The sequence below is a fragment of the Tenebrio molitor genome, chromosome 5, assembly GCF_963966145.1.
Source record: "Tenebrio molitor chromosome 5, icTenMoli1.1, whole genome shotgun sequence".
NCBI lineage: Eukaryota > Metazoa > Arthropoda > Insecta > Coleoptera > Tenebrionidae > Tenebrio > Tenebrio molitor.
Genome location: NC_091050.1, coordinates 13,109,007 through 13,124,250, shown reverse-complemented (window position 1 = coordinate 13,124,250; position 15,244 = coordinate 13,109,007). Strand labels below are relative to the sequence as shown.

The window sequence follows — 15,244 nt, the reverse complement described above, 5'->3', positions numbered from 1 at the left end:
ACAATTCACTTTGACTTGACTTGAGAGTGTAGATGGCGCTCTCAGAAATGATGTTGGTTGAAAATTGAAATTTACGTAGTAGTTTAAAAAAAATGTGATAAGAGAGTGTTATTCCATGAATTCATCGGCAGGCAATAGTGTCGTGATTGTTATCACTCACAGTCACAATGGATTTTGTTCAGTCAACTGATAAGACGGGCGTCAGCGTCACCTCAGCCACAAATGCCACAACTTTTCCGTTATCGTCTGTCAACTGTCATACTGCATTTTAGTTCCTGTCATTCATTGCCAAATTTAAGCATTTATTTCTAATATCTCTAAACACGTAATTGGTCACGAATTGCACAACAAAACGTAACCATCTGATCCAACGGTAAATACAATCGGGTGCAGTTAGTTTTAATTTAACTTGATTTGTGTGCAGCATGTCTTATTGGAGCGGCTACGACGATCAGTTGAATGGAGGATTTCCAATATGTAATCCCGAATATGTGCCGTATTACAACAACATGCCCTACTTCAGCGATCCGACTCGTCCCAACTACGGTGTCGTGAATTCGGGCTACAATTTTTACGATGCGCAACCGTCTTATCAAAATAATTACTTGGAGCAGCCTGGAACCAGTCAGGTGACCAACAACTTCGCCCCCAACGTCGCCGGTGATGACGCCGGGACAAGCCAAAACGATGTGAACAAAAACAGCGGAACCGTCAAGAAGAAGTCCAACGAGAGGAACAGGTACTGGAACAACGGCCGAAAAAACGAGAGGTATGGCAGCGGCCGCACTTTCAACAGGAGCAAACCTGAGCCCAGGAAGGCGGAAGTGGACGAGGGGAACGGCGATGACGTAAGAGAAGCAAAGTCTAAGAACAAGCAGGGCCAGAAACAAGATGGCAAGAATTACTATCAGTATAATAGATATAGGAACAGTTATGATGATAGGAGGAGTAATTATAGAGGTAGAGATAATCGCTTTGAGGGGTATGATAATAGGGGTTACGGTAAATATGGGAAGCAGAGCAGTAAGAATTATGATGGGGGCGACTACGGGGCTAACGGTAGGGACGAATCTGCAAGGGACAAGAATAACTGGCGCTCAAGTAATTGCAACAGGAAATGTAATAGCAGCAACGTGCGAAAAAAATGTAAGTGTTTTTTTTTTAATTTTTATGAAAATACGAAAGATTGTTTTCAGTGGACGCCGCCTCTCAGCGAGAGCGTTTGGAGCAGATGCTTTCACGGCGCATGCTCGAGTGCCTCGTCTGCTGCGAGAAAATCAAACATACGGACAAGATCTGGACTTGTGAACAATGCTACCACATCCTCCACCTGAACTGCATCATCGCCTGGGCCAACTCCTCCAAACTGGAGAACGGCTGGCGCTGCCCCGCTTGCCAGAACGTCTGCAGCGACATCCCCAAGCACTACACTTGCTACTGTGGCAAAACGCAAGAACCCCGCCCCGTCCCCGGCGTCGTCCCGCACGCTTGCGGCGAGCTCTGCATGAAAAACCGCCGCTCCTGCGACCACAAATGCACCATCCTCTGCCATCCCGGCCCTTGTCCCGACTGTAACGTCATGGTGGCCAAGCCGTGCGGCTGCGGCGCCACCAGTCAGACTGTCAAATGCAGTTCAGACACTGAGATCGTCTGCAACTCCGTCTGCGACAAGAAACTGGAGTGCGGCTTGCACAAGTGTCATTCTCAATGTCACACCGGTTTGTGCATGCCGTGCGGCGAGACGTTGCGGCAGGAGTGTTTCTGCGGCAAGGTCGGCAGGAAGGTGAATTGTACAGGGCAGTTCATGGGGGCGAAGAGTTACTCGTGCGAAGAGGTCTGCGGGAAGAGTCTCGCTTGCGGGAATCACAAATGCGAGAAGATTTGTCACGAAGGGGCGTGCGAGGCGTGTCCGAGGGATGTGGATTTGATCCGGACGTGTCCTTGCGGTAGGACGCAGTTAAAGGATGTGAGGAAGTCGTGTTTGGATCCTATACCAAGCTGTGATAAGGTAAAAATGAGAATCGTATTTTATTTGTAAAAAGAAATTTGTTGCAACGCTAAACGCGTGCAGAGCGTTGCAAAGTTGCGACGAAATGTTGTTTTAGTCGATTGTGAACGCACTATACAGGTTACGAAAGACGGATCAGCTGTTTAAATCTTACGTTTTACACGAGTGGTGCGTTCACATCGACTCTTCCACGCCTACTACGAGGTGAAATAAAAAAAACACCCGATACATTGTCCGTAGTTTTTTTTAACAAAAAGTGCAAATATTGGTACAAGAATAATAACTAAATAAATAAAAGTACGTTGCGTACAATGACATTGAAAATTAATTTTAATATGATCATCAAAAAGAGATAAGGGGCGGCTGTGGAAAAAAATTGCTGAAAACGTGCTGCGTAACTTAACTTAATAAACTGTCAGTTGTCAATTTTGACATTTACGTGAATTTTATTTAAAGCATCATTTTCCTTCGAGAATGGAAAATATTTATGAAAGAAATCTATTGTTGAATTGGGAACGAAGAAAATGTTGACTGGGTTTACCATATACAACCTTGTTTGTTGGAGTTTCGGCAGAATCTTTCTTCATCGTAGTCTTGATGCTTGAAGCTACGCCGCACATTTTCAGATATTTTGTTTTTCATAGCCGACCTTTACCCCCTTTTTACCAGTACCAATAGGGCAACAACAATATCGTTGAAACAAGATTTGAAATAAAACTCCTAAAGGCATTAGATATAAATGTATAAAAACAAAGGAACAACAATCGATGGTTGCAATAATGATATCAACCATGGAATAAATACGAGTAAATGTAACATTAGAGGGAGGTAAGTTTTTATTTATCAAACTTATCTTGAAGCCAGTACAATTGACAAAACGTTTTGGGCCTTCTAAAATCGATTAATGTGTACTTCGTAATTAAATATTCAAGTAAAGCTCTAATGAAAGTAATAATTAGCATGCAAGTACGTCAAATATTCAATTAGCTTTAAAGAAATCTGCAATTATCACGTATTAAAGTCTTTGGAAAACACCAGCCGCTTGATAAATAAATACATAGTTGAAAGAAATTATGTGTTATCATTACGAGACATCCGTTCTTCTTACTGTTATTTTTGATACGTTGGCAACCTGATAACGAAAAGTTGTATTTTTTTTGAAGTTACTTTTATTTTTTAAGCGTGCTGCTCCAGGGTTTTTATCTTGGAAGCCTCATTCCCCGAAATTGGATGGAGCTAAATGACGGACGTGGAACCAAATCGACTTCAGTTTAGTGAATTTTGTCAAACGACACTTGTGCAGGCACGTCTTACAAGGAGAGGTGGTCAGACGGCTTTTTGAACGAACAAAATCAGGGTGGTTGCTGCGACTGCCCATATCAAAAAAATTGGTGGGCGGTGGGCCAGTCGGCTAAAAGCGTTTAAAAGAAAGAAATGATAAAGAAGATTACCGTAATGCGTTTTCTTTCTCTCAGTAATAAAAAAAAAACCTCCGGTAAAAAGATTCGAACCCGGAGCGTCGAGTGTTCGGCCTGGGCCACCGGCGCGGTAAAATTTGACATTTTTTTTTCTTGTAAATTTACGAACGTTCGCGCGTTTCCTTTCGGGGTGGTGAAGTGAGCAGTCAGTGCAACCACCATGATTTTTTTGTTTGTTCAAAAAGCCGTTGCACATCTGGCGACCTCTCCTTGTTAGATTCAGATACAAATTGTTTTCTTCAGATTTTGTCCATTTTACTCAAGCGCTCCGTTATATCAGATTTTTTTTTGTGAAAAAAAGTGATAACAGTAAGAAACAGTTCTTATTATTTTAACGGTATTTAGTATGTTGGCAAGGCGTAGTCAAGCAAAAACGATAATAAAAAAAACGGCAATCGCAGAACTAGCTTAACAAAATACTAAAATCTCGCTGAACAGGATCGAGTACTATTGGGGACAAAATACTTTGGTCGTCATTCTTCTGTCACTTCAAAACAAATTAATGTAAACCAAGCATTAACGTCAAGTCAATAGTGATTACAATTTCAAATTATTGACTTTTCTCTTGTCAAAAATATGGCACCTTCCACCATTCAAAAATTTAGAATCATCTCCCTTGTTTCTGGGGGATTGTCCATGGGCCAAATTTCCTTGTGGAAACCTTTTCAATTTTTCCTCCTAGGAATATCTCCTTCAGTTGTCCATTTTTCGGTATTTAACATTTTGTAATGATGAGTTTGACAGTGACAGTGGTTGACAGTAGCAAAAAATAAGGTTAACCGTCCTAATGCTTGCTTTACAACTTTATGTCAGTCAACTGACTTTGACGACCAAAGTAATTTGTCCCCAATAGTATTACAGCCCTTTCACAATGGCGTTAACGTTACGTCGATGTTAAAACGTTAATGTTAACATTAGATCTAATTACATGTATTTCAGTATTTTTTATAAATTATTTCCGTTGGCTAATGTTAGAATGTAACGTTAAGAATCCAGAACATTTCTAGAACTAACGTTAACGCTAACAATATCATGCAACATTAATTTTCATCATAACGTCATTGTGGACGGTCCACAATGAAATACATGTAATTTTGAATTTCTAGATCTAACGTTAACATTAACGTTTTAACATCGACGTAACGTTAACGCCATTGTGTATGGGCCTTTATGACATTCTTTTTTTGTGACAAATACAGCGTAGTTTCCGGAAAGAATTAAAAGTCAAACAATTAAAAAAAAAGTCAAGTTTCATCAATGGTTACAAGAAATGTGTTGTATGCTTCTTTAAAGCGTTCCAAATAGCCTTGAGTAATTAACTTAAATCAAGGCTTAAATGCGTTTTTGATGTATTATTTTATTACTTAGCAAATCCGGCAGCCATCATGTTTTCAAAGCTAACTCTTCTTCTAGCATAGCGAAGAACAAAAACAAATGCAAGAAAACTTTTACTTGTTTTTTGCCAACTTAAGCACAGCGGCTAATTATTGCGCCCGTTACTGTGACTTATAATGATAAGGGTGGAGGAGAAAAGAGGGAATCATTTGGTAGATATTAAATGAAAACATTTTTTTTTTTTTGTTCAACACTGTCAGAATTTGAGAATTTTCTCTTGTGTGGACCGATTTTGATAAACTTCACAACTTGTCAGAACGAAATGTCAAGCCAATTTTAAAGATTTTAAGCGATTTTGAGCCTTTAAGGGGCTCATGCCATGAAGAGCCCAATTTACACACGAACTCGTTAAATAAACTACTATAATAATAAATATTTTAAGCTGACCCTAATGAACCACCCATACAGTTGGTTCCAAAAAAAAAAAAACGGGAACTGTCAGAATAAAATTGACACATTTTTACAATTTTCTCGTAGTGTGAAACCTTCTTACGAGAGATAGGTTAGAATAACTATCAAAATTCAATGACATAATTATTTGATAGGTATTGTCAAGTAGACAAATTAATTGACAAATGGACAAAACCAAATTTACATTAGGAAAATTTTATTTTCGGGTTTTTTTCGCAACCAACTGTACCGGGTGAGTCAAGTTTTACCGCCCGCACGATTAACCCTATTACGCCCGGTTGTATAAGGCTTAGTTAACATGGTGTCAGCTAACAACGCGTCAAGTCGGAAATCCGCCCATTTGATTGGCTGATTCAAATAAAATGTTAAATATCCCTCAATCAGATCGCGTGACATTATGTTAACTTTAACAACGACTTGACATCGCTTTATGCAACCGGGCCTTAAAAAATTAATAAAAACTACGAAATTTTCGGGTTACATCATTCCCTTGATATAATACTTCAAATGTGTGAAATCAATTTTCCGTTATCACTTCATTCAGAGCCATAAAATTTAAAAAATCGATTTTGAGCAAAAAAAAATTCCTTTTCGTACACGCTCATAATTCATAATTAATTCAAAGAACACATATGAAATTCGCATCAAAAGAAAATTATTCGTTTTTGAATTATTCCAATTTTAACATGAAGAGCGAAAAATGACCCAAGATTTACAACTACAGTGTCATAAATAAATTTCTCATTGTTGGGAAACATCTGTTGACAACTTTTCTAGTAATTCTTAAGCCCCTAAAGGGGCCCATAAACAACCTACGTCAACTTATTTTGTGGAACTGACCGCCCAATTTAATAATAAATCATAGCCACATTTTGCACTTTAATATCAAATTCCATTTATTTCAAAAACCTGTGATGTTTTCATGATTTTAATGACAGCAAATTTTTCATAAATGTTTGAAAGGACTCTCAGTGAAAAATTATGTATATTAATGTAGGGGTTATTGAATTAAAACGAAATCTTTATCTGTTTCATTAAAAGTTTTGAAATTTTTACAGATTGTTCTGCAGTGATACACAATCATTCCTGAATTTATTGAGAATTTTAAATTGAATAGAAGTGGGCGTTTTCACTCGGGCGATAAAACTTGACTCACCCGGTACCTAAGACAATAACGAATTGTCTCCTAAAATTAGTGTATTAATCCGTAAAAATTCTCATGAAGTAATCCGAGTAATCACTAATCATTACAAGAAGTGTTCAAATTGACCGCTGTTATTGTCAATACAATAATGAAGGCGCCGACGAAATTATTCTTTCATTCTTTCCAACATACCTCTGTTATGGCGAATTGTTGTGGCAGCATTTTCCACCCGTTCTCTTAAAACTTCAAGAAGAAGTCGCACGGAAATTCTCTGGGCTCGAGGACCACTCTCGCACGCTTCACCATACACTACACAATATCTTGTAGTCACTATTCGAAAATAAACGCGCCATTTTCACAAAGTGTTAGCTTAAATCACAGAGAATCAACACACAAACACCTGCCTTTTGCAGTCGCATAAAACTAACTAAAAATGTAATCTACCTCGGCCGCAGAGCGAAAAAACTTTATTCCAAAAACACTGCATTGTTATGTCTGATTTTACAAAAACTATTATTTCACGGTCACTGTCATAGACAGCTCCTTAATTTAGGGGCGGGTAAATACTGAAAAGAAAATTTGATTTCGAAAAAATGGAAAATAACAATTTTGTTGTTCTTGACGAGGTCTGTCACTGGTTAAAATTAATGTACTTATTTCTGAGACACGTTGTATATATTTTTTTAGCTATGTGATTATGTCTTATAAATAGTGACATGCAGGGAACCAACATAATGCGAATTTAACAATGCTCAATCCACCTGAAACGGTGTATATCAAGTTGTAACTGAATAACGTACTACTGGGTGCATTTAAAATTCGTTAGGGTCGGAAAATTACGTTAATCAGTCTGAATAATCAGCGTGCACTCTTATCCAGTACATTTTTTATCTCAATACCTTCTCTCCATTTTCCTCACTAGTGATGCAAACGCCTATTTTCGTCACTAATTTGGGTGATGAAAGTATCATTTTCATAAGCGACGTTGGAAAAAATATATTTTTTTTCTATTATCTGCTGAAGCAACCCGAGACATATTTGGTGATGGCCATATTATTTTCAACTTAAACTGAGACATTTCTATTTCTGCTTATTCAACTTGAGGTTTTTGAAACATCAGAGCATTTTAGAAGTTGACGGATTTGATTCGATTTTTGCAGATGTGCGCAAAGCTGCTGCAGTGCGGCCAGCCTGCCGCGCCCCATTCCTGCAAGCACCCTTGCCACGAGGGCCCCTGCCCCCCGTGCCCCCAAACCACCCTGATCCGGTGCCGATGCGGCCACATGGACCGCGAACTGCCCTGCGAACAAATCACCACGAAAGCGGACGACGCCCGTTGCGAGAAGAAGTGCACCAAGAAGCGCCTCTGCGGCAAGCACCGTTGCAACCAGCGCTGTTGCATCGAAATCGAACACGTGTGTCCCCTCCCGTGCAACCACCTTCTGGCCTGCGGCCACCACAGGTGCGACCGCACTTGCCACAGCGGCCGTTGTCCCCCGTGCATGGAGACCAGCTTCGAGGAGCTGTACTGCGAGTGCGGCGCCAACGTGCTGTATCCCCCCATTCCGTGCGGCACCAAGCCGCCCCCGTGCAACAACCCCTGCTCGAGGCAGCGCCCTTGCGGCCACGAAGTAAACCATTCGTGCCACACGGGGGCGTGCCCCCCTTGCACTGTCTTGTGCAAGAGGTGGTGTTACGGCAAGCACGAGCAGCGCTCCGCCATTCCGTGCTACCAAGACGACTTCAGTTGTGGATTGCCTTGCGGGAAGCCGATGCCTTGTGGGACGCACCGCTGCGAGAGACCTTGTCATCTGGGGGCCTGTCCCCTGCCTTGCAAACAGAAGTGCAACATCAAGAGGGCCCAATGTGGACATCCGTGCGGAGTCCCTTGTCACAAGCCCCCCTGTCCGGAGACGCCCTGCAAGCAGAGCGTCGCGGTGACTTGTCTTTGTGGTCTCCAGAAGAGCGCCAGACCTTGCATCGACCTAGCCGAAGAATACAGGGAAATCGAAATGGCGCATCTGAAAGACAAAATGGCGGACATGTTGAAGGATCAAGCTGTGGACATCAGCGACATCGTGCACAAGCCCAAGAGACCGTCAGTCTTGAAGATGTAAGCAAAACACTCCTCCAGTCTAGTGGTTTTGACTGGTCAGGTTGGCAGCAAATTTAAATTGTCACTTTTCAGCTTGGACTGCAACGAAGAATGCCGCGTCCTCGAGCGCAACCGCCGACTCGCGATCGGCCTCCAGATCCGCAACCCCGACTTGAGCCAGAAACTCACCCCTCGCTACTCGGATTTCATGCGGGGTTGGGCGAAGAAGGACCCCCAGTTCTGCCAGAAGATTCACGACAAGCTCGCAGAGCTGGTCCAACTGGCCAAGCAGAGCAAGCAGAAGAGCAGGGCGTACTCGTTCGAGTCGATGAACAGGGACAAGAGACACTTCGTGCACGAATACTGCGAACACTTCGGCTGCGACAGCGCCGCCTACGACATGGAACCCAACAGAAACATCGTTGCCACCGCGTTCAAGGACAAATCCTGGTTGCCCAGCATGAGCCTCCTGGAGTTTCTCCAGAGGGAGAACGGCCAGCGCAAGGTGCCGGGGCCGGTCTTGAGCAAGGGATCGGTGGGGAAGTCGGAGACTTCCGTGGCCTTGAAGTTGCCGGGGCGGGCGCAACGGCCCAGCACGCCTCCAGGCGAACTAGTGGATTACTTTGATAACCCCCCAATGTAATGTGCGTTTTATAATTGTATTATGGTTTATCTAGTATTTTTGAAGGTTAATAAAATTGGTTTCATATAAAATTGCCTCAATACATTTATTTTTCCATATAACATATTTTACATTTATTGTCATAAATATACACTCAACAACATATACTGATTATATTTATATATGAACATCCAAATTTGCGTTTAAGCATTTTGTAAAATCATCACCGGGTTAAATAAGGAATGTTGATTTAACTGAAAGTGCAACAACTGTTAGTTTTGCGGGCAGTTTTATAGAATGCTTTCGACTGTATACTGAGTCCCTCTGATTTTGACACCAAATCGTCCAATTTTTCCCCTCTCTGAAGCACACTTTCGATGGCGTGGTGCTGAAAAACGAGTTTTACTAATCATCCAACACACTAGTCGCGTTATTACTAGGATGATTTTAGTCTCATCTAGATCCTCCTGGATTTTGGTCATTGCATCAGCTTCCCTAGGATTTTGGTATTTTGCTAAGTAACTATTTAATTGTGGAAAGGCCACATCTCTCTCTGTGAGACTGGGCCAGTTTGCGGCTGGAACTTTCTGACTAAATTCATCTAAGATTTTGGTGATTAGTGTATGTGAGACCCTGGTGGGGTACTCATGGTCAGATATGACCACTCCTGCGAGGTTATCTGCTCTGACATAAACATGACACATATATTCTACAAATCATAGTTTAACAAAAAATTATAAACAAACAAAACATCTCAAACCTCCTTCCTTGACTGACTGTCTCGAGGCTGGTATTGTTCTCTCAACTATGGTCTTGCAGAAGAACGTCATAAATTCTTCCACTGACCCCCTTTGGAAAAAACTGAAACTTTGTAGGTCAAAGGCTGACTTCAACCATGTTGCACTTGTGGGGCCTTTGTACAGCACACTAATACAGTATAACTTGACCATATTTTAAATTATTTGTGACGACCTAAACGTAAGCTGCTACGATCATGTTACGTTGGCGTAAATATGAATCGTTCAACTTTAACGCAGCTTCGCCACATAAAACAAATTAAATAAACATAATCTGTTAATAAACACTGGCACGTAACGATCAAATCTGACAATTGGGATTTTTTTTGACGACGACGTTGACAATCACTTCAGCCAATAGAAGCAAACTTGTGAAAGTTCCGCAAAAACCAGCAATAAAGATTCATTTAGAAAACGTTTTAATGACGCGTAATCGACCTCATTTGTACTTTAATCGCTGTTAACTAATAAAATTGATGTAATGAGTCATTACTCTTTAAATTATGATTTCCATTCAGGGTTGCCAACAGTGTTCAATCTGTTACTTGTCACGAATTTAAATAGGCTATTTTTTTTAAACTAATCATACTTAAAGGCAAACACGGAAATTTTGTTTATCCTAATTGTATCAGACATGGGTGAGGCCGGAATTTGTAAAATAAAGTCTGAGTGAGTGAATTACTGCGTATTTGTTGTCCCCACGTGACATAACCTCAATTGATTTTCCCAGATTTGTGTTGCCGGAACAGTCCCGGCAGCTCGCTTTGGAGTGTGTTTCCGAAAAAGACAAACTTAAATTGACGGAAGATGAAAACGGAGCGCCGCCAGAGAAAAAACAGAAACTGTCCAAAAGCCAGAAAAAAAAGTTACGCGGTCAAAACAAATCGCGGGGCCCCACATTCAGGTGTTCACGTGAAACGGAGCTCTGCAACACGTTAGTCGATCTAGGTATCGACGACGAAATACCGAAATGTGAAAGAAAAAATTGTCAGTTTTTGCATGACATTGAGGAATATTTGAAAATTAAACCCCAAGATATAGGTCAGTTTGTGCTAAATCTCTGTACAAATTTGTACAATTTGAGTTTTAGGCGAAACATGTTACAACTATGAAACTTTTGGAAAGTGTAGTAGAGGTCTAGCTTGTCGATTTGGCTCCAGTCACATAACCCCAGAAGGGCGTAATAAAGTTAACCTTGAGAAAAGTGTTGAGCGCTCACAGACCAAGAACCAGTTGACCCACGACTTGCAAATTTCGCTGCGCAAGCGCACCTATAATTTTGACTTCGCAGAGTCCCTCATAAAATATAATGACAAACAAAATAAAAAAGTACTATTTGTGTGCGGAAATTTTCAAATTTTTGTAAAAATACGTTTCAGACAGATGCAAAAACAAGCGGGGCTATTACAGACGAGGACTTGATAAAGCTGATCCAGAGAGAGAAAAAGAAAATTGACTGGAGGGACAAGTTGGTTTTGAGTCCTTTGACAACAGTTGGGAACTTGCCCTTCAGGAGGATATGCAAGGAGTTCGGGGCCGACGTAACTTGCGGCGAAATGGCGATGTGTTCGTCTCTCCTGCAAGGAGCACCCCAGGAGTGGGCTCTGGTAAAGCGTCACTCCACTGAAAACATCTTTGGGGTGCAGTTGTGCGCCAACAATCCTCATTTATTGACCAGATGTGGCCAAGTTTTGCAACAAGAGGCCGACATCGATTTTATCGACTTGAATCTGGGATGTCCCATTGAGCTGGTCTACAAAGAGGGCGGAGGATGTGGATTGTTGCGGCGCCAAAGAGTTTTAGAGTCTTGCATCAAAAATCTCAGCCAGATTCTCACCATACCGATGACGGTGAAAACCAGAACTGGTGTGTACAACAACGAGAAACTGGCACACGTTTTGGTATTAGATCTAAAACTGAATTGGAATCTCTTGTCAAGTTTGAATTGCAGGCGCCGAAATTCAAAGAGTGGGGCGCAAGTCTGGTCACGATTCACGGCAGGTCTCGGGAGCAGCGCTACACAAGGTCGGCCGATTGGGATTACATCAGACAAGTTGGCCAAGCTGCTTCGCCTCTTCCGGTTTTGGGAAACGGCGACGTCTTGAGTTACGAAGATTACAAAATCGCGAGAGAGACTTGTCCAGAACTGGCCGGAATAATGATAGGACGAGGCGCGTTGATCAAACCGTGGATATTCACCGAAATCAAAGAACAGAAACTGTGGGACATCAGCAGTTCTGAACGATTTGATGTTCTGAAGAAATACGCGAATTACGGGTTGGAACATTGGGGCTCTGACAACAAAGGGGTGGAAAACACGAGGCGTTTCATGTTGGAGTGGTTGTCCTTTTTACACAGATACGTTCCCGTGGGTTTGTTGGAACAGCCGCCTCAAAAAATCAACGAGAGACCTCCGTTTTACAAAGGAAGAGATGACCTTGAGACGCTCATGGCGTCCACTTCGGCATCGGATTGGGTCAAAATCAGCGAAATGCTTTTAGGGCCGGTACCTGAAAACTTCCAGTTCCTACCAAAACACAAAGCGAACTCGTATAAATAAGCAAACGTGTAATTAGAAATAAAGTATTTTTAAACGTTAAATGTTGGGGATTTTTATTTTGGCAGGTTGGCTGATTCGAGTAAACCAAGGTTTGTGTTCTGTGTAAACCAGGAGTAAACAAGATCCAGATGGCGCTCGGGTGCTTGTCACTTTCAAAAAATAACGACTGGGTTTTAAAGGTTTTTAAAAAAGCGGAAAAATGAACGAAATGGAAGATTACGACGGGCTTAAACATAAATATATGCTGCTACAAGCCGAACTAGATTTGGCAAATCAGGCTTTGTACGACTGCAAGCGAAATATGAAATCGATCCAATCGATTGAGGTAGAGTATCAAGAGGAAATAAAATTGTTGCAGTGCCAAGCCGATACGGAAAAACGGATACTGGAGACCAAGATTCACACGTTGGAAGAGACCATTTCAAATTTGAAAACCATACATGATGAACGTGTTGGTAATTTGGAAAAAGAGTTGATAACTAAAGATGAAGAAATAAAGAACTTGAAGAGAGATATGGAAGATATTATAAAAATAGCGGGAGCACGAGATTCAGCAGGAGAAGAAAAATTGATGTGTGAGAATTCTGAGTTGAGACAAGAAGTTTTGAATTTGTCTGAACATGTGGATCAGCTAGAAAATTCTCTGGAATCATGTGAAAAACAAAATTTGGTATTGCAAGAGACAAGCAAAAGACTGGAAGAAGAACTGGAAAGTTATAAAGAAACTCTTGAGTGCAAAAGGAAGGAGCTTGAAGAGGCCAATGATTTGATTCAAAGCCTCAGAGATGATTATTTTTGTGTACAATCTGAATTAGATACAATCAAGAGTAAACCACTTGATGATCAAAGTCAAGGTAATTCCCTATTTGCAGAAGTAAATGACAGGTATTGTGCATCTTTTGATTAAAAATACATATTAATTTCTTCTTACCTAAGGCGCTTACAACTTCAACAAAACATGAACATAATGAAAACAAAGTATCTAGAAATGAAACACGAGCGTGTTGCTCTTTTGCAGCAGGTAACTACTTTGCGCAATGAAAATATTTCTTTGATCGCACGTTGCGAGGCTGAAATCGACGGGAAAAAAAGAGATGAAGATATGATCATTGACACTTACAAGTAAAATCGTAAAATTTTTTTTTAATTATGTACTTATAATTTTTTCATTTTCAGAAGCCAATTCCAAACTTTAAATGAACTGATTGAGAGCTACAAGAAACAACTAAATGAAAAATCAAGTGCTGAGAGTGCATCCATTCCAGCCATGAAATTTTTTGATAACATGCTGGCCATAAAAAAGTAAGTTTGGGTGACTGATTTTGCGCAGTTTTAAAAATTGAATTTCAGCGCGGAAATTGAAGGTTTCAGGCAAAAATTAGCGACCAAAACTGTGAACTGTACTTCCCTCTCATATGATTTGGCTGAAGCCAACAGAGAGGTCAGAAAGTACAATTTGGAGATTATGAGACTGAAAAACGAAATTAGCGAGTTAAATGGGAAAATGCAGGAAATGGAAATTGCCAATACAAGAGAAAAATCACTAACTGAAGAAGTGAAGGCACCAGTTGAAGAAGTGAAAGTGTTAAAATCAATAGTGAAGAGTTCAAAAACAGAAGACACAAATGTTGTGGATTTGGAAGAAACAGATAAAGAAAATGATAGTATCTTGGAGAAAAAAGTGCAGTTTTGTCAAAGTACAGTGGAGTCTCATGTTACTGATAGGAGAAAGTTGAGGAAAGGGGGTAAAGTGCTTGTAATAAAACCTGTCCAATATTTTTAGATAATACATTATTAAACATAATTTTTATCTACAATAAATATGATTAAAAGCAGACACAAATTTTACTTATCTTTGGCACTTCTCTGGTGTTGCAAATAGTCCAACAAATCATTTAAACCACTGAACTCTGTCCTTCCCTGAGGTGGGTTATTTCTGGGGATTTTTGGCAAAATGCTGCCAACCTTATACCTAAATTCTTCAAACTAAAACATTCACTCATTGTAATGTAATTATTGCACAATTAATAATCATCAACGCACATTTTCAGCCCCTGACAGCTTCCAGATGCTGTAGACCAAAACACCACAACCTGTCACTGCATACAGAGTGCCCCAACCGAGAGCCCGCAGCGCCAAACTCGCCCCAGTCTCGCCGATTCGTCTCGATCCTACCATCCCCTTATCAAAGTACTTGGGATCTTGTCTTTTGGCGGCAGCCACGGTGGCCCCAAAACCCGCAACCGCGGATATGCCGGCAACGGCGCCGAGAAAAATTCCCGCTTGAAAAAAGAATGAGACGACGACAGCGACGTTTTTTGATAAATACCTTTCAATTTAAATTCGGGAGAGTAGCGCGGTTTGCTGTCGATGTTTACGTTTTGTTCCATTTTGAGGTTAGAATTCCATAATGGGTTTCTGCTTTTTTTGCGACTAAGGTCAACGGTAACGCATTTACATTGATAAAAAAAGACGTGATTGCCGACTCGGTTGTGGCAATTATTATTATTACCTATTTAGCTCGACAATTTTCCCATGACACAATTTCAAATGACGTAACGTATGGATCTTGACCGGTATGTCAACCGCACCAACAAAAACCACTCGTAAAAATTGAATGTTATGCGTTTATTTTCACACGATTTTTTCCCTCTAGGACCTTTACCTTACGCAAATGATAAAAAATAATCACAATTGATTCTATTATTTATGAATGTGCGAAATAAATCATCCG

The 15,244-nt window shown here is 40.8% G+C and overlaps 5 protein-coding genes across 5 annotated transcripts; 3 read left to right on the top strand and 2 right to left on the bottom strand.

The window, feature by feature from the left end:
• The first annotated feature begins 205 nt into the window (after positions 1–205).
• On the top strand, positions 206–9,245 carry stc (nuclear transcription factor, X-box binding stc). The gene is made up of 5 exons (XM_069046968.1): positions 206–373; positions 425–1,146; positions 1,197–2,008; positions 7,597–8,549; positions 8,625–9,245. Exons 2-5 carry the CDS (start codon positions 426–428, stop codon positions 9,172–9,174), a joined length of 3,036 nt encoding a protein of 1,011 aa, XP_068903069.1. The 5' UTR covers positions 206–373; position 425; the 3' UTR covers positions 9,175–9,245.
• On the bottom strand, positions 9,246–10,387 carry Ykt6 (YKT6 v-SNARE). Its single transcript, XM_069046972.1, has 3 exons — positions 9,914–10,387; positions 9,591–9,862; positions 9,246–9,541 (listed from the first exon to the last, which is right to left on the bottom strand). The coding sequence occupies exons 1-3, from the start codon at positions 10,101–10,103 to the stop codon at positions 9,404–9,406; spliced, it is 600 nt and encodes a 199-aa protein (XP_068903073.1). The 5' UTR covers positions 10,104–10,387; the 3' UTR covers positions 9,246–9,403.
• Positions 10,388–10,437: 50 nt separating this feature from the next.
• On the top strand, positions 10,438–12,551 carry Dus3 (Dihydrouridine synthase 3). Its single transcript, XM_069046970.1, has 5 exons — positions 10,438–10,619; positions 10,681–10,991; positions 11,041–11,279; positions 11,330–11,851; positions 11,902–12,551. Exons 1-5 carry the CDS (start codon positions 10,585–10,587, stop codon positions 12,508–12,510), a joined length of 1,716 nt encoding a protein of 571 aa, XP_068903071.1. The 5' UTR covers positions 10,438–10,584; the 3' UTR covers positions 12,511–12,551.
• Positions 12,552–12,618: 67 nt separating this feature from the next.
• Spindly (spindle apparatus coiled-coil protein 1 spindly) lies at positions 12,619–14,345 on the top strand. The gene is made up of 4 exons (XM_069046952.1): positions 12,619–13,395; positions 13,447–13,632; positions 13,687–13,812; positions 13,861–14,345. The coding sequence occupies exons 1-4, from the start codon at positions 12,710–12,712 to the stop codon at positions 14,291–14,293; spliced, it is 1,431 nt and encodes a 476-aa protein (XP_068903053.1). The 5' UTR covers positions 12,619–12,709; the 3' UTR covers positions 14,294–14,345.
• LOC138130469 (transmembrane protein 242) lies at positions 14,285–15,099 on the bottom strand. Its single transcript, XM_069046966.1, has 3 exons — positions 14,840–15,099; positions 14,554–14,792; positions 14,285–14,496 (listed from the first exon to the last, which is right to left on the bottom strand). The coding sequence occupies exons 1-3, from the start codon at positions 14,898–14,900 to the stop codon at positions 14,356–14,358; spliced, it is 441 nt and encodes a 146-aa protein (XP_068903067.1). The 5' UTR covers positions 14,901–15,099; the 3' UTR covers positions 14,285–14,355.
• Positions 15,100–15,244: the final 145 nt, after the last annotated feature.